This window comes from Heloderma suspectum, chromosome 1 (assembly GCF_057233095.1).
Source record: "Heloderma suspectum isolate Gila_16-S chromosome 1, 16-S_ref, whole genome shotgun sequence".
In the NCBI taxonomy this organism is placed as follows: Eukaryota; Metazoa; Chordata; class Lepidosauria; order Squamata; family Helodermatidae; genus Heloderma; species Heloderma suspectum.
The window spans coordinates 360,752,083-360,771,718 of NC_139458.1; the positions used below are offsets into that span (position 1 = coordinate 360,752,083).

Here is a 19,636-nt window from a genome sequence, read left to right on the forward strand (position 1 = left end):
CCTCCACTTGAGCCCCCCTGTCCAAACCAGTCACATCTACTTTACCCTCTTACCTCCCCACCCCAAAGCCCCCTACCAGTTCCTGTCTACTTTTCTAACCCAGCACTAGTTCTGCCCCCAGGAACCTTATGCTGGGAAAGAAGCTCCATGATGTGGCAGTCTGTCATGGAGGAGATCCAGAAGGGTCAGCTGCACAGCCAACCTCGCTTTGGAGTGAATATTTTTTTGGGCGGGGGGAATCTCAGGCTTTCTCTTCCCATACCCCAGTTGCCTCCCTACCAGTGGTGACTCCTTCATAGGACCAAATGGGGCTTTGCGCCCCCCCCCCATGACAAAAAGAAAAAAAATGCAATTAAAGATTCCTGTGTGACCTGGGCTACATCACTGGCTCATTAGTCCTGGTTTTCTTTTGGTTGCCCAGTCCTATTGCTTCTCTCTTCTGTCCGAGTCTCTAATAGTCCAGTCAATCTACTGGAAATTGGGGGCTGAGGTCAAACTAATTGCAAAAGAAACCAAAGCTATTTGATTTAACTTGTACAAGCAACATGTTGAACATATAAAAAATCTATAGAAATCTATTTAAGGAAACATTTCCAAAATGGAAATTTTAACATTAGCTGCCGCTACAATATGATAGTACACCGTACTTTGGCAAATACATAGAGAAATACCGTGTGCAAAATGCGCCTGTTTTAGTTTTCGCCTACACTAACTTTAGCTTTCTAGTGAGAAAGAATATGTAATTTGGTTGATACGTTTCAAAGATATAACAAAAATGCACTTAGATGGAACACAGGAAGCTGCCTCATCCCGACTCAGCCCCTTGGTTCATCTCACTCAGAATAGTCTATAACAATGTTCCTCTACTGTGAGCCGGGAGTTGGAGGAAATTCAGCCAGAGTTGGCAGCCCTATTCTGCACTGGGCTCCTGTGTTCTCTGTTGTCTTTATACTGTTGCTTCACACAGCCCCCAATATGGTACAATGTGTTTATTGTACTGCACACATACTGGAAGGCTTTGAGCGTGAGGAGAGTGTACAACAAATAGTCTCCATATCTGGGGCTGAGTGAAGCAATGCAAACATACAAACATGCTCCCTCTTCCAAGGTCACATTTCTGTGATTAAGCTAGGGTAGTAACAGACTGAAAACAGGTTGCACTTTCTTTAGGAGAAGCCATAAATAGTGTACATCAATTCCAATTAAATCAATTTACAAGACTGACCTACAAGGGAAAGCTGCAGGTCAAAATACTGGGGCCTCACCAGCTTGATCTATAGATCATACAAAAATATACAGAACACACACAGATTTTACATTAGGTTTATGCAGATAGTGTAGCTTTGAATGCTTAATGTAAAGAGACATCCTTTCTTCATCTTTTGGGAGGATTTAACAATCCATTTATTTGGCGGAGTTGGTTGTGTGGCATGCTCCTCTTAGGAGAACTCGGTCTGCAGATTCCGGACTCTTGGAGGTTCCTTGGACTAAGGTGGCAAACTCTAGGCTCCGGGCATTTTCTCACCTTGCCCCAAGATTGTGGAATTCTACCCCTTTCTACCTCCATATGGAACAAGAGGTGGACAAAGTTAAACAAGGTTTGAAAACTTATTTGTTCAAGTCAGAGCCATAGCTGTTGCTGTATGGAGTGAGGAACAATCGGTTTTGAATTGGGTTTCAATTTGGTCAGTTGTTTTAACTGATTGGTTGTAAGTAGTTAAAGTTTTGATTAGTAATTTATTTAATGTGCAGTTATTGACTTTGTTTATATTATTGTGCTGTATGTTTTCAGGTTAATTGGAATTCTGTCTGGTATAGGGTGTAATAATAATAATAATAATAATAATAATAATAATAATAATAATATAATTCCCAAAGACATGTTATAGCCTGGTCTTGGGGTGTCTACCTTTTACAGATCTAGCGTGGTAAAAAGGGATTATATCAGGTTCCATTTGCTAGAGGAGTGGCAGATTAAAGCTTTTGCATAGGGAAATGCCAGTGAAAGGCTTTTGTTTGACACACTGGGGCTAAACACATACTATCAATGTGGACTGTACACGTGCACCACTACAACTGTAGCAGTGATGTGTGCTATGTGCAAGCAAAAGAAAGCAATTGGCTGTACCAACCCAAGACCTCCTCGGCAGTCCTGCCCTGTGTTCATTCTCCCAGGCATTTTAGAATTGTACTGTTTGAAGTTTTATCCATTTATCTGTATTGTTTTTAATCTTTTAACCATTATATTGTATTTGACACTCAACTATGTGTAATCCACCCAGAGAACCTTGTTATTAGGTGAATTATAAATGCAAGAAATAAATAAAAAATGTTGCCCCTCCTGCCCTGACTGGGACTTTTCTCCCCCTGCCTCCCACCATCCCTGGTATTCCCCCCACTGCCACCCTTTGCACTTACCAGCTCCCTTGTAGGGGGAAACGAAGAAGAGGTGGCTATGGATTCTGTGTTCATGCATACCCACAGCATGAGAAAATCCCAGGTTCCTTTCCCATGGGAACAGTTAGTCCTTGAGGAAGTGGTGCTCTCTTGTGTTAACCCCTGGAGTCTGGGGCAGAGCTATCGGTTCTCACATTCCCAAATATGAGTAAATGGGGTTTGGAGAACGAGACCCTCTAAGGCCTTCCTAGAGAAACAAAGGGATGTGAACTCGGGAAGCCAAGCCATTTTCTCCCCCGTCCCCCTCCCCGTCCACTTGGGAAAGCTGGGACAGATCCGGTGAATGCAAGAGAGGAAGAGAGGGATTGTCAGGAGGTGTTTCTGTACTGAAGGAAAACTCGACTAGTCAAACTTTTATTGCTTATGGCCAAAGGCCTTTGCAAAAATTTAATATGTTTTTTGAATACCCTGTTGTTAGTCTTTCTACGAACAACAGAATAATTTCAGAATATATTTAGAGCTAAATGTTTTGGCTTCTGCCCTCATCAGTAGCTGTGATATTTAACATTGGTTCTCTTTGGCTGCAAATGAGGTGCAAGTGTCATTTCCTGCCAGGGGTCATGGTGGAAAAAGATGCGTTGTGCATCATTTACCAGCAAAGAAGAGGCCCACTGGTGTCTCTGGAACCTTCCTGGGAAGCGGAGGCTGGCCAAGAGGGCAGGAGTTGGGTGTGAGGCCCAGTCCAAGGCAGGTGTGCTCAATCGGGCTGTGTCTGACTTGAACTGGAATTACTTTGGTTCTTTAGCATTTTGAAGTGCTGCTGTTTCAAACAGCTACTCCATCCTTTGGTTATTTTGTCATGCAAAAGCCAGTGTGGAGTAGTGATGAGAGTGCTGGACTGGGATTTCTCACTGGTATGTCTTTATTAGAAAATATCTCGAGGCCTGTTCTTTTGTCCTGTTGCTTGTCACAAATATCTTTATGAAATCAGTATCTTGTAAGGCAGGGGAGGCCCCATTTCCTCAGTCAGAACCTGCCGGTGTCTGCATTTCAGCAAGGTGGGTGTGGGCAGATCTCTGGCTGCAAGTGGAAACTATGCTTTGTGCTGCCAAGGAGGCCTGGCCCTTGTGGGGCCCCTCCTGAGCTGTACAGGGTGTCATTTACAGACAGGGATCATAGGGCTCACGTACAAGGTCCACAAGCTCCACCCCAATTCCACATGTCCAGTACAAGCCCCTGTTACAAAGTAGCTCTCTTTTGAGTGAACAGTACTGACTCCATTTTGAAGCAGCCAAAAAGCCAGGCGTCTTCATCCTCAGCCTCAGCAAAGGTAGGAGAAAGGCACAGGAATGGGGTTGAGAGCAACATGCAAGACTAGATGAGAGCCAGTGTGTTGTAGTGGCCAGAGTGTTGGACTAGGAGTCGGGAGATCCGGGTTCTAGTCCCCACTGGGCTATGGAAGCTCACTGGGTGACTTTGGGCCAGTCACAGACTCTCAGCCCAACCCACCTCACAGGTTTGTTGTTGTGAGGATAAAACGGAGGAGGAGGATTGTGTAAGCCACCTTGGGTTCCTTAAGGAGGAAGAAAGGCAGGATATAAATGTAAGTAAGTAAGTAAGTAAGTAAGTAAATAAATAAATAAATAAATTCAGTTTCTAATTGAAACATTACCCAAAGGCAAAGGTGGGGGTCAAAATTCAGCAAAACATGAATGTGCTGGATAGCAAGAGTGATACCTGGTAAATTACCTAGTCAACCACCTGCAATATGCTCTTATTGTTGAACTCCAGCCTTGACACCCGTCTTTAAGACAGTCATTAAGATGCAAGGCCATCTTTTATTAAGTGAATAAGAGACAGTAAGTAGGACTTTTGTTTCTGGGAAGTACAGCCATCATCCTCAAGCACCCTCTGTTGTTATATGGGATGGGAGGCCAACTCAGTCTTTCTCCCAAAGCAAGCAGCACCATTTCCAGCGCCTATGAGTGGTGTCTGGCTCATCAGAGTTGTGATGTCACTGCCTTTCTCTGAACAGTAGAAGAAGCCTCAGGTTGGGGCAGTTCCCAGCCCCCCTCCTCCCAGAGGTGGGGGGCCATGCTGCTGAAATCAGCATGGCCCCCCACCTCCCAGAGGAAAGGCCCCATGCTGAAATCACTGACATCGCTAAGCTCCTTGCTTGCCAGAGCAAGGTGCCAACTGTGGGTGCTTTGCCTCCCCTAGTCAAGGCTCTCTGCTCTCCTTCCTCTTCACCCGACCAGGAATTGCAACGCACGCTAGTTCCTGTCTGTAGGAAAGGGCTTCAGCCCAAGGAAAGGTATATTTCTTGTAGAGGTTCTTTGTAGAAATTGTACCTCCCTCCCTCTCCCCCCACCTCTTTGTAGGCTTCAGGAAGGCTCCTAACTTGGTGAAGGCTGGAGCATCCCCAATTGGTCTTAAGTGTTAAATCCATTTGCTCAGGTAATTCCACAAACCAGCTTGTGCATTTGAATCTTTGTAAACCCCAATAAATATGCCATTGTGGTCTTATCCTCTCCAGCAGTGTCTTGAGTGTGAATCTCTTTGGGTGGGGATTGCCTTCTTAGCCCTAGATGCTCTATTGCCAATGTCTAAAGATTCCTTATAAGTGGGTGTGTGAGTCTTGTTAGAACTGTGTGCAAGGCTGTACACAGGTCTAACTAGAGCACATCACGTAACACCCCATAGTCTCCAGCTCAAATCACAACCCAGGCAGTTGAGGAGAAGTCAGCTGGGGCCTTCTGGGCTGTGTGGAGCATCATTTTCAGCCAAAAATGATGGGGCTCAAAGCTTGAATCCCCACAATCCTCTGCGCTAAAGGATGGTAGCTCTCCACCACCTCTTATCCCCTCCCCATCCCTAAGGGAAGGATTTTTGGGGGGAAAGGGATGGGGTAATAATGAAGAGGAAGCAGCGACTGAATGCTTGAAAAACCTCTCAAGAGATTAGATCCAGATGAAGGCAGCCACACTTGAGTCCCACTGAAACCAATGGGACTTAGATGGACCCTGTCAGGCTGTAGAACAGGAGTGAGCAACTTTTTTTCTGTCAAGGGCCACATTCTCTCACAGGTAATCTGTCAGGGGCTGCATGTTCACAGTGGGTGTGGCCGAATCCAGCAGTAGGCAGGGCACAGAAGGTCTGTGGGACACCTCTTTCTGTTTATGTCACCTCTTTTCTCTCTCTCTTTCTGCCACCCTTTCTCTCTCCCTGCCCCCATCCTCCTTCCTCCTCAGCTGTCTGCCAAGGTAGGGACAGGTCATTCTTGGCTGAGGTCTGAACTGATTTCATGCAGAAGGCTACATGAAATTTGGCTGCGGGCCTTGGGTTGCCTCTCCCTGCCATAGAGGAGTTGAAGAGAATTGGAATGTTGTGTTTTTCATTATCAAGTTCTTCTTTAATGTATTTTTTAAAAAATGTGCTAACAGGAGCTACTGGAAGAACCTTTTCTCTGAAACTCAAAAGCAAGAAATGGACCAAAAATCTGAGGAGTTTTTAGGAGGAACTACGCTTGGTGCAATGATGAAATATCTGTTTCATATTTCATCACTGAAATATTCATCAAGCTCGGAAGGTGGCAACAAGGGAGAGGGCCTTCTCAGTGCTGGCATCCCATCTGTGGAACAAGCTCCCCAATGTGGTGCGCCTAGCACCAACATTTTTATCTTTTTGGCACCAGGTTAAGACCTATCTCTTTCCTCAGGCATTTGGCAGCACGTGATGAGTTTTAATGGGTCCTGGATGTGTCTTTAGTTATGACTGACTGTTCAAAGTTGTTTTTAGTTACATGTTTTTGTATATTGTCTGTGTGCTTTTATGCAAATGGCTTTTAAACTTTGTATATTGTATTTTAATGTTTTAACTTCTGTAAACCGCCCAGAGAGCTTCGGCTTTGAGATGGTATAGAAATGTAATAAATAATAATATTTATACTCAGTTACTTGGGTGAATTACTTGTTGTTTGACTAGCCAGGGCTGCACAGCAGCCGTTATGGGACAAGCCACATCTTCTATGGGAGCCATTTTGTGGTGGTGCCCACAGCAGTTTATCAAATTCCTAAATATGCCTCTGAGTCCAAAAAAGGTTGGGGGGTCCTCCTCTAGGTTGACCTATTATTGCAAACAAAGCACTGGTGATAACAGTCAATCATAGAAGGAATGTGTTGTGATGCATCAAGCTGAGGTCTATGAGGCAAAAAGAGCATCATATTACGCATGCACATTCCCATAATGCACTTTGGTGATGCATGTGCGCAGAGATTTGAAGGTACTTTGAAACTTCATAGTAACAGAGAGCTTTTGTTCAAGTTTGTAATGTTGGATTTGTGACTTGGTGAACAAATTGCAAAGTATGACAAGGTCTGTTCACCCAGCTCTACCTGTAAGCCTAAGCCTGTACAACTGAAATAACTGCCCATTCCTTCCCTGTCTGAATTTCCCTCCTGCTGAACAACAGTTTCTCATATATGATCTGCTCCTGTGTATTAATCTGTCATCATACTGTAGGCCACCAAAGAGTGAAATTGTCTCCAGCTGTCAATTAAATCTTAAGCAAATGTAGCTGTGTGGCTAAAATCAATATTTTAATATTTATCTGTTATCCCAGTATTATTGACCTTGCAACCAAATGACTAATCAAGTCCATCCCAGCTTCAGCGATGCACGCATACCAATTGCTTAGGGTGAGTTCACAAATTTATTCACACCAATTGATCTCTCTTCACTTGACTGCTCAACACTATGTAGGCACATACTGTCGATGTGGTGAGCAGCAATTTAACACATCCATTCCACCTGTGATGCAGTGCACATACGTGTATCTCTATCCCTGTGACCCTTCCACCTTCAGAAAAGAGGTGGGATCTTGGTATTCTGAATACCCATTGTGCCTGATGTTCAGATGGGGCTTTTGCCCCAACATCCGATGCATGAGATTTTTTGAACAGATTCATTGCAGAGCTGGACACATCAGTCTATTTCCAGTATATGTCAGTTTTGCACTTGTTCATTCATAAGTTCCATCCTGCTTCTACATTAATGTGCATTTTTTAAAAAAATACCAGCACAAAAATTCATATATGAATATGATTTAGATACATATTTTTAAATGTATTTTCTTACAAAATATGCATTCCTAAGTGCGTTTTATCATAACATATACACTTGAAAACACATTTTGGTACATTGTTTGAGCTGAGAACTGCATCACAGAATTTGGAGAAATGGGAAATCTGAAGGATAATGGTGTTCTAATCCACCCTTCAGTCCAGGAGGTATGGGTGAGGCCAGTTCCCATCAAAATTCACAAATCCTTCAAGCATCTCTAACTGTAAGCACTACCCTGAATAAAGTGGGAAATTAAGGACACACATATAAATTCCTTCCATAAGAAGTATCTGAACTTGGAGGCTTTTGAGTATCCAGTGCCCAGCTGGGTGATTTTAGCATGTCTGTCCTCCTCTTGTTTCTTTTACATCTAGACAGGCCTCTGAGACATACGATGCGCAGGAGGGTTGTTGGTGCATATATTATGACTGCCATAGGGAAGCAGCTTTGAACTGCTCTGCATGGTAGCTTTTGCCACAGGTACACCATCCAGAATAGGCCATTTTCTCCATGCCGCTGCATGAGAAAGCTGTCCAGTGGTGTGAAGGAAATAGCCATATGGTGAGTCATTGCATACAAACAGCTCACCACAGGCGAGCTGTTGCCAAATGAAGGCTGCAGTTCTGAGCACAATTCCCAGAGAATAAGCCTCACTGAACACGATTGTGCTCTTAAAATGGTCTCAGAGTTTTTCTACCTGACACTGTTAATCTAATTTTGGTTTTGTCAAAGAATTGAGAGCCAAGCTCTAAATAAAGAGCATTTCCTTTCCTGCTTTTCTGCTGCATAAGCTCTAGGTGGTGCTGTGCTATAGCAGATTATCACAATAACACAAGTAGGAAAATAACTTTTCTTTCGATTTCAGAAATAATGTCCCATTTTCCCCACTCTAAAAAACGGGGAAAGTGCTCTAAAAACAGAACAAAACTGGAGGATCATGATTTAGGGCTTCATCACACAAGGCTAAAAAGCCTGCAATTTACCGGGGCTTCTGCTTCCGGAATCTTTGTGGGATCAGATCGGGTCCTTTCCACATGGCTTTTAAAAAAACACCTAAACTTCTCAATGAGACCTATGTGTTTCATCATAAAGCCACTAGGTGGTGATGTTGTTTTATTTGTAATAAAAGTGACTTTAAACTGTACACCCTCATTTTTGTCCAGTCCATGGCGGGAGAAGGGAAAATGCCAGACTTCCCTCATCATGGAAAACAACACAATAGAACTCACAAAGAGCAGGAGGTTCCCTGGATGAGGGCTGCGTCATGTATGGGACCCTCAAACTTCTGTGAGTAAGCAATCTTCATAGTGGGATAAAAGCCTCGTATGAAGGAGCACATAGTCTGAAGAACCCATAAACAACTGTAAGGAATCATGAGTGCACAATAGCTGAAATACAGCCTTCCCCAGAAGGCTGTATTGGTGCCATCCAGATGTTTTGGTCTACTCCCAGCATTCATAACCATTGGCCATGCTTGCCTGGGTGTACTGGAGTTGAGGGCACCAGGATGGGAAAGGCTACTGTAATGAGTATTAGCCCTTAATAGGAGGCCAAATTGTTTTGGTGGAATTTTTAGCACAGAGAGTATCACCTTTCTGCACTGCATGGTTTATGTAACATTCACAAAGCATTGCATTGTCTTCTTACAGTTCTCAGCAAAGGATTAATGCCACAGTGATGTAACAAGGTTCAAAGGTTGCAGAGATTTGAAATGCTTATTTTATGTCAACACTTCAGTTTTTTGTTTATTTCTGCAGCTTTAATTGTATCTGAAAAAAATTCCCATCCCATGAACAAACAACACACAGAAGAGCATACGACAATAGCCCTAATCAGGCATTCCACTTTCTTAGGTAAATCAGCATATGGAGGGGGAGAGGGAGGATGAGTATGTTAGCTCTGCATCCTGTCACCATCGCCCTTGACAAGTTGGATAACTTCTTAAGCAGGGAGACTTCTCTGTTCATGGGCCAGCGCCAGCCCAAGACATTTTGCTGCTTGAGGCAAAAAATAACATGGCACCACTTCCATTATATATACAAAAGTTGACCGGACTGACAGTTTATTTTTTCTTCAACACTGACAATGGGGCAAAGTCCTCCACTGCTCCTGAAGGCAGCCGGTTTGCTTAGGGGGCACAGGGCAGGCTGCATGACACACAGCGCTCTCCTCCAATACCTTGCTGCCACCTCCCAGCATCTGCTGCCTCAGGCAAATGCCTCACTTTGCATAATGGCAGGGCCGGCCCTGTCATGGACTAATGGAACCCCTAAGACCTTGGTTCAAATTAAAGCTCTCGGTACCGTCAGATACAAGTTACTCAAATAGAATTTGATGTGTATACTATGCTATTGTTGTTTTCTGGTGGTCTAGTATCAGGAGCCATTTTCCTTTCTGAAATGCACATATATTACACATGCATGACACACAATGTAAGAAAAGCACAAATGAGCACTGTTTGTGAAAAGAAAAGAAAAAGACATTGCCCATGAGGTGTAAAGATGAAGGGGATGGAAGCACGAAGGAAAGAGCCATGAGCTGACTAGGCTAGTCACAGAGGCTTAGCAGTGCTGACATGGCCTGCAAGTCTCCCACTGAGGAATAGGGCTGTACAGTTTTGAACTTTGGCCTCATTGTTCACTTCTTCCTAAAGCAGAACTCTGAAGAGTTCATCAATGTTATAAATTTGGATCTAGAGACCAGAACTGCACAAATTGAATTTTTGCCAATTCATTCTCCCCACATGTAAACCCCTATGCCTCTGAAAATCTACTCCAGAGGGTTGAGGGACACTCTGGAACAGTGTAGGGGTGGCACTGGGGATCAGCCAAAATCACCCCCCCCACACCGTTTCCACCTCTGGGGGTGTCCAGTTCGGAGAGTGGGGGCCTCCACCAGGGATGGACAGATCCATCAATCACGTCTCACTGAGTTCGTTGGGTTTTTAAGGTCAAGCACATTCTGTCCTGCTCCTGCTTGAGCTTGTGGTTTGTGAAAAAAAAACTATGGAAATTCACACACATTTTTCAAAATGTACACATTAATGTATGCATTTTCTTTGTGCATTTTTCAAATGTACGTATTTTTGCACTCCTGCATCAACTGATTAAAGTGTGTTTGTGTGGATTTGGGAAATGTATACATCTTCTTTGCACATTTTTCAAACGTACACATTTGTTGTCAAAAACATTTTTGGGGTTTTGTGGAATGCATCATAAACTTGGAAAAATAGGGATTTCTGACCCCAAACTGCATTTGGGTCCACAAGGTACAAATTGGGTAAATCTGTTTCAAAACAAAACAAAACAAAAAACAAATGGAGCACATTTTATTTATTTATTTATTCATTCATTCATTTCATTTCTATACCGCCCAATAGCTGAAGCTCTCTGGGCGGTTCACAAAAATTAAAACCGAACAACACACAATAAAACAATTTAAAATATATAGAACATTTCTCACACATCCCTAGTTGCCACTGGATCCAACTCATTTCTGCCAAGGAAGGAGCCCTTCTGTTCATGGAACTGGAGATCTGGATCCAACCTACACTTAACTTCATAAGATACATTTAATTTTTCTTGGAGTTATCCAACCAAAGGAAGGGTTCAGGAAGGCGATAAAGTTCAACCTTTATAGTACATCTTAAGAAAAAATATTCTTTTAAAAATGTTTATGTGCAGTATGAGAGAAGGGAACATGAAACAGCAGTGGAACAATATAAAGAGGAATGAGAGCAGACAGGAAATAACACAAGCAACGTAAGCAGAGCTTGGTGCAAAAATATTCTTTAAAAAATACACTCCTAATTTTGATTTATTCGGGTTAATCCAGATGACTTCAGTTCTAACATTTTAGGCAGAGGTGATATCTGGCCCACAAAAAGAAGGGAAAAGGAGTAAACTATAAACAACCATAAAGTATATGACGTAAGCCATTTCCAGACATTCAAAAACCCAGTTACTTGTACACATGAGGGGGAAGGGTAGCCCCACCCCTCAGCATGGCATGTGGAGTTCTGGTGGGGTTCCAGCTTGCGGGAGGCCTACGCAAATGTCTGGGGGGACCCTATATCACGTGCATGATGTCTGGGGCGGAACACAGGAAACTGCCTTATACTGAGTCAGAACCTTGGTCCATCTATTGTTGGCAGCGACTCTCCAGGGTTTCAGACAGGAGTTTTTCCTGCCCTACTTGGAGATGCTGGGATTGAACCTGGAACCTTCTGCATGCAAAGCAGGTCCTCTACCACTGAGATGTGGCCCTTCCCATGGGGGCTGCACAGCATGGCCCTGCTACCTGCTCATGTGTACAGCTAATGGATTTTTCAGTGCCCGCATGGGGCTGTTCTGGCTTTACTGCGACACTGATCGTGACACATCTGCAGCCATACTGTATATCTTGGAGCAGCCTTTCTCAACCTGTTGCCCTCCAGATGTGTTGGACCAATTGGACAATTGTCCTATGGGCATGCTGGGGATGATGGGAGTTGTAGCCCATTTGGAAGGCAACTAGTTGGGAAAGCTTCTTGGGGATTGTCTGCTCCACTACCTACTATCACAGCTGTTAAGATTTATGGAAGATAGTTCCCTGCCCATGGCCTTTTCATTAAATAACATGCCATACAGTAGGCTTCTCAGCCCCAGCCTTTTTGTTCTGGAAATTTTCCCACCTTGGCAAAGCATTTGAATATGTTATGCAGTGGCTGAAGTGCAAATATGGGGAATGTTCTTATTCATGTTCCAGCCATCTCTCCTCACATATTGTTGTACTGGTAAGTGGAAGGGTGAGTTTAATTAAGCTGTACTGTCAATTGCTTTTTACAGTACTGGTTTTGGCAAACAAGTTCATGAAAAGTTTGGAACACAATACTTGGGAGTTCTTTTCACGCATTTGTGGGCTGCAAGTAAAGGCTTGCCCACATCCCCACTCCCATGCCCGCTGCTTTGGCCAATGACAAGTAGGCCAAATGTGCCTGCCGCTGCTTGCAATTCGACTTTTTGGCATACCATTGAAAACATCATTTCAATACACAGGGGTGGGCAACTTGTGGCATTCCAGATGTTCTGGCCAACAACTCCCATGATCCCCCACTATTGTCTGTACCGGCTAGGGCTGATTCAAATGCTAGCGTGATACGTTCTGCTGTGGCTGAAGCAGAAATAGGCCAACACATCTGGTGGACCACACACTGCCTACCCCTGTTTTTGCATATACAGTGGTCACCATCGTCCTGTACCCTTTCATGTACCTCGTTGGCCTGCTCTGGAAGTTGGGTCAGGGAGGCACCTTTAAGAGGGCTCAAGGGGTAGAAAAAATGTGTAAATACATTTCTAAAATGGTTGATTCAGGATAGGATCACTTTGAACTTTGCATGTATGTACATTTGTATGTGATAGCATCACCGATGCAATGAATATGAACTTGAGCACACTCCAGGAGAGAGCGGAGGACAGGAAGGCCTGGCGTGCTATGGTCCATGGGGTCACGAAGAGTCGGACATGACTTAACAACTGAACAACAACAACAATGTATGTATGTATGTATGTATGTATGCATGTATTGAAATGTTTCTAACCTGCCCTATATCAGTAGTCTCAGGGTGGGATGCAATCAATCAATAAAATAATTCATCATAGAACTATAAAACAGCCATAATCCACAGTCTATGACAATCATCCTCAATACAAAAGCAGCACTAATCATCTGAGCAAATACTGTAAATCAGGCTGAGCTACCGTCAGTGAAATCCAAAGGCTTGGGTAAATAGTCAAGTGTTAACGGTGCCAAAATTAGACTAATGTTGGTGCCAGTTGGGCCTCTGAGGGGAGGGCATTCCATAAATGGGGCATCACAGCTGAGCAGGTCCCCTCTTGCATCTCCAGATAATGTGCAGCTCCCAGCACAGACCCCTCCTCCCCACCTCAGCGGATGTTAATACTTGGGCAGGTGATCGATACTGCTGCCTTAGAGAAACTGCCCTGGGCAACTTGCACAACATGTTCCTATCAGGTGTCATCTTAGAGGCACCCAGTTGTTGCAGGAAAAAATGGGAGCCAGTGAAATAAAAGACTCACAGATGGCATATTTTGGACAAAATCTATCATCTCTAAATTGCACCCCAAATTCACTACCTGAGGTCTCCACCACCACCTCCAGCTGGCTTTTGAATTTTTGCTGTGGAATCTTTGGAATACTGATCCATATCCCTTTTCAGGGCCTGCCCTACCATTAGGCAGAGCCCTACCACCAGGCAGAGGTTGATGGGGGATAGGGAGCAGCAGCAAGGTGTGGGAGAACAGAGCTGAGGGTGCCATACAGCTTATCTTGCACCCCTGCCAAAGCTATCTGCCAAGTATCTCCCTTCAGGTGAGGTGGACACTGCAGTCCCATTGCCAGTGTTGAAGTAAGGTTCATTTGCCATTCTGCTTGACTTCTGTATGTCGAATAGGGTGGGCACCATCTTATCCTTTGCCTCAGGTAGCAAAATGACTTGGGCCAGCCCAGTACCTTATGTAATTTTCAGAAAGCATGACACCGCCTTCTCACAATTCTCAGTGAAGGATTAATACCGCAATGATGTAACATGGCTCAAATGTTCCTGGAGGTGTTTAAATGTCTTGGCTTTGTGTGTGTGTGCCAAAATGTTCCACTCTTTTGTTTTCTTTTTGTTTTCATTGCATTAGATAATCCTCCCATAACAAACAATTAATAAACAGTGCACTGAAGAACCTCTAATAATGTGAACCTTTTAATATCTTGTGTTCAAATTAAGTATTAAAAGAATTGTCTTTAAGAAAAGCAAGTCATTTCACACAAACCCAATGACGCTAGCAAGCTCCAGGGTGTGGGGATACCACCTGCATCAGAACACAACCTCCATCACTCAATTCAAATAGGGGATCTATCCAGGTCATTCACACTGAACAGAAATGGCCACCAGTAGCAGCAACTAAGAAGGCTCCAGCTAGAAAGGAAATGCTGTTCCTTGAAGACTAACCTTGGTTGTCCAATATGGAGGGTAAACGCAAAATCCTACACATAAGAATGATGTCTCTCCCCTTCTCTGGCATACACATTTTTTTCTTCCCTCAGGGATGATGTCCTTGCATAATGGGAAATTGAAATTTTGTGAATGCACCACTACCAGTATACCCCTTCACAGGGTAGTTTGGGGGTTATGTATTATACAGGTGTACCAAGGGCCCATTCAATGGCACTTTATTTCTTTGGAAGCGTGACATGTGGAAATCAGATAGGCCTTGCAGCTAAGGAAGGCATTAAATCCTTTGTAAAGTTGATTATCTCATTTTAATCGACTCTGACTGGGGACTCTTTGAATGGAACCGTATCCCTATATGCAGGTGTGTAGCCCGGTCCTTCACCCGACTCCCCACGCTCACAGGCCTTATTAAAAGGTGGACTCTAGCTTTCTGTCACCCCACACTTCATCCAGAGTGAAGTGAGAGTGAGCAGGACAGAACAATGTCAAAGCCCAGGCGAAAGTTTATTGCCTTCATAGATAAGGCAATGGCTGATGGTGCACAGCTGGCACCCGAAGAGTTAATGTTTTCTTATAAGGGGATTTTGTATCCTGCGACTGTTTGCAGCACAGAGATCTTCAAAGCTCTTGAGTCCTTTGAAGCAAGGAGTGACGATGTGTTCCTAGCTGGATATCCTAAGTCTGGTAAATGCCATTTGTTTGCTATTAATTACAGATCAGGTTGGATCCAGGTTTAGTCATGCTTAGAGTAGACCCATTGAAATCAATGGGGCTTATATTAGTCATGCCTAATGTAAGTCTCATTGATTTCAGTGGATCTGTTTTAAGTATGGATGCAGCCAGTCATGTTCAAAATAATTCTAAGCAATGGTATGAGACTATTAGAAAGGTGGGAGGGGACATACGGTATCCAATGGTGTCCATCCACCACTGCTGGAATGGACTGGAATACCGTCTGGATCAGTTTTGGGTGGCATGTGGGGATGTAGCAGGGAGGAGGAGGAGGAGGGGAAGTCTGCCTGTGTGATGTTGGACGGAGCTCACTGGTATAGCATGTACTTTGCATGCAAAAGGTCCCTGGTTCACTCCCTGATACCTCCACTTACAAGGATTTCAGGACCAAATTTGACATGATGCAGAAGACCTGTGATTGGAGGGGGGGGGGTGATTAAGAGCCACTGTGTAGGAGAGGAGCTGGATTGGACTGTATTGGGACTGCAGTTCTGATGGAGGGTACTTTAACCACTTTCCCCACACCATTTTCCTGATTAAAATTGCCCCCCCCCCATTGCAGAATGCCTACTTATTTACATACTGCATGATACCTATAACTTTTTGCTACCAGGGCAAATAGCAGGTGGGGGTAGGAAGAGGAAAATGGCATTGGGGAAGGTTGATTCCCTCTTCCCCCAGTGCCACAGCCCCAATCTGAACTCCCTCATGGATGCTACTGACTTTTAAATAAAAGGAATACAGGAGACTGTAATCCCAGATCTCCTACATCATATCATGTTTGGCCCTCAAAGAAAGTCTTCTGCCTGAGAGTTTGAGGTGCTGACAGTTAGAGGGGACAATGCTAGGACAAATGGGCCAATCAATGGTCTGGCTCAGTATTAGGCAGATCTGTATGTAAAAGAACGACTGGGTGGAAAAATAGCAATGAGTCCTGTGGGACAACAGGTTTTGCATTAATATTCTAAGCACTACGGATGCCCTATTGTGAAATGTGATGTGATCTGCATGAGTGAAATTTACTGTGTTAGGTTTCTTAAGTCCCACAACATTTTGTGTTGTTTCTCTTTTGTTTGAGTTGTTGTTGCTTTGTTTCTTTTTAATTTTCTTTTTTGTTTGTGTTGTTTCTTTTTTGTTTCTTAAGTCCCACAATGTACTGTGCTAGGTTTCTTAAGTCCCACAACATTTTGTGAGTGGAATGTTGAATCTCTGCCCATAAATACATCTCAGTTACATCTTATATGACAGCTGTCTAGCAGTGTGATCATTTGGCAGCAGCCAGCCTTTTATAAATGTCTGAGAACTGTGAGATCAGTAATGGGCAATGACACTTACTGTAAAACTTATCCTATATCATGAGATTAAAAAGCTCAACAAGAATTTAAAAAACTCTTTCCTCTAGAAATGCTACACTTAAAAAAGCCTTCAAAGGGATAAGAAAAGAAAAATCCATCAGGCAGAGGGTGGCTTGATGTGATATTGTGCTTTGCTTTTTGGAAGAGGAAGAAGTGTGTGGAATTGCAATGAATCCCACCGGCTCCTGAACAGCATACAATGAAAAAGAAAGGAGAGTTATTGCAGGTTATTGATATAGTCATGCCATGCCTGTGTTCTAATTTATACGAGCACTCTTTAATTTGGCTTCCAGAATCTTGGGACACTCAAATTAGATTTGAAGTGGACACAATTTCAGACTCTTCAAGGTCTACACACTGTTGGTAAAAATGAGCTAAATATTGATAGGCTACCAAAGTTATGCGGAACAAATCACAAAATCCTGGTTTTCCATAGATGCTTGGGCCATATGGAGAGGCATTCAACATTTGAGGATTTCCAGTAACTGTCTGAATAAATCACTCAATGGTTATTCAGAGAGTCATCTGAAATCCTTGAATATTGAGACTGCAAGGTATCAGGTTAAAAGGAAGTTTCGAGTGAACAGAGTTACTATTAACAGCAGTAAATTATTTCATAGATATTGAGTATTTAAATGGCAACATGTTTATAAGCAGTACTTCATCATTGTGCATGATGACAAAGCAAAGTGGCATTTAAACCCCTCCATATTCAGTCTATGGGCTTTTCTACATGAGGCTATTAAATTGCTGCATCTACTTTTGGTTTTGTTAGGGCTGTGCACCGCCTTGTCACGAAGCCCGAATAACGAGGTGAAGCGGGCTTATTCAGAGCAAAATCCTTGTGATACGAGAGTGGTGGAGGAAGGGGGTATATATACTTTGGTGAAAGGCTGCATTCGGTTATTGACACTAGCTGTGTCTTTGGGAAAGGGCTGGTGTGGGTAGATGATTGTGTGTGCGTGCGTGCATGTGCGTGCATTCCTAGGAGTTGTTCCTTCAGTTTATTTGATTTTGATCGCCATTAGGCTTTCCTCAAAATTTAAATTAAAAGGAAACGGCTTGGTTGTACTGGGAGCGTTCTCTCACTCCTTGCTTGTCTGTCCCCTTTGGGATGATGACTTTTGCAGCACCTCTTCCAGCCACCTTTTCCTGTTTCTTTCTACCTCTGACTCATTTGTTATTTGCATTTGATTAGATTCATCTCTCCTTTCCATATTTTTTCAAACTAACATAGCTTTTCCTTGCTTGTTGCTGCTACACTGTCCCCTCCCCTGCCATTCCTGTGTTTGTTTGTTTATCTCGATTTTGGAGTCCAGAAAAGGCTGTGTGTGTTGTTTAAGGTCAACCCTCACTTCTGCTTTCTCTGGGAGTTTCTGGAAATATCAAATTCAACCTGCACCTAGCACAAAGCCAGGGGGCCAAACTGCCTGGGCTTTGGGGGGTGCGATGCCCTCGAATGGGGCTGGGAGAGGCCAAGGTGTCATGTGCCTGTGTGGAAACAGGGAGAAGTTACAGCTCTTTGCTTTGAGAGTTTCTGTGGAAAACATCAGATTTTAACTCCACCTAGCACAAAAACCACTGGGCCAAACTGTCTGAAATTTTGCAGGTGGCCTCCTCTCCAGGGGACTGGAGAGGTTGCCAGTGTTCATGCCTGCATCGTAAAAACTAAAAAAGTTATGACCATTTATGTTTTCCCATGCAAGTCAATGGAAAAACACCAAAAACAGGTGATCCGGATATCTGAATCTTGCTTCGGATTCAGATCTGAGTTGGAGTGGAGTGGGCCCATATCGGTCTGAGGCAGATAGGGGTCGATTCTGAGGATCTGAAGCGGCATCTGAAGCGGATCAGAGGGTCCATGCACAACCCTAGTTTTGTTGCAGAATTCTGATCCAAGCACTACATGAGGAGCATTTCCTTTTCTGCTTTTCCGCTACATAACCTCTAGGTGGCAGTGTGGTATAGCAGAATAGCGCAATACACAAGTAGAAACAGTGTTTTCTTTCCACCATCAGAAATAATACCCCATTTTCCCTGCTCTAAAAAAACTTGCAGAAAGAGCTGTTTACAAACAGAAGAAAAACTGAAGGGTCACGTCATTCTCTAAAGAATCTGCAAGCAACCGCGAGTAGGGAATGACGAACACACAATAAATGCCTTATGTAGAAAAGTTCTATATTCTTAGAAATGTTATTGGATGGATTATACAGAACAATTTCCTATGAAGAAAGGGCATGCATCTAACAGCTGGACAAGGATGTTGGGATTGCTACTAAATCCCTTTGTACTGGTAGAACAAAATGGTACACCTGCATAATGGATTCATGTTGGCATAAAGCATTTACCACTGAGCCAGTGGAACACTATGTTAGCATATGACAGAGGAACATCACCAGCACCAGAAGACAAATGGGCAGTTCTGGGATGAAGGCCTGAGAGGATTGGAGCTTAGCTGAAATTCTGTGTTCACTCAAGCCCTATACAGAAGTTCCAAAGAAAGTGCAAGAACTGAGTGGGGCCCATGCATGCGTTGAGAGGGAAGGTCGCGGTTCTACTCGCATTCAATTGAATGCGAGTAGAATGCTCCACACGATCAGGGACCCTGTTTTATTTAAATTTTAACAAAGATACAAACAAACAATCTAAAAATAGGATGATATAACAGCAGCATAACACAGAAATGTGCTCCAGACGCCATCAGTATAAAAACGTGTACCAGCTTAAAAGGGTATAAAAGCCTGGGAAAATAAAGAAGTTTTTGCCCAGTGCCAAAATGATAACAAGGGTGACCCTCCTTGGAGAGAGCATTTCACAAAGCATGGTACCACCACTGAAAAGGCTCTGTCCCCAGTCAAAAGCGTATCAGGATTTTTTAGTGTTAGCTGCCAGCATTCATAAGAGTTTGGAACAAAATGTGATGATGATGATTTTTATACCGGAAATAATTTGAAATGTGTAGTGAGTATAACATTTAGTTGCTCATTGAATTATTGCTTCAGTGTTCTCTGATTCATTAGTACTTACA

General features: G+C 43.5%; 1 protein-coding gene across 2 annotated transcripts in view; it reads left to right on the top strand.

The window, feature by feature from the left end:
• The first annotated feature begins 1,157 nt into the window (after positions 1 to 1,157).
• Positions 1,158 to 19,636, top strand: part of LOC146359750 (sulfotransferase 6B1-like) — a 29,205-nt gene continuing 10,726 nt past the window's right edge. The window contains exon 1 of one of the 2 annotated variants that reach the window (XM_084832135.1): positions 1,158 to 1,598. In XM_084832135.1, the coding sequence (XP_084688261.1) occupies positions 1,568 to 1,598 (31 nt within the window). In that variant the 5' untranslated portion in view covers positions 1,158 to 1,567. The remainder of the gene's footprint in view (positions 1,599 to 19,636) is intronic. The other variant, XM_084832126.1, reaches the window with a different exon arrangement.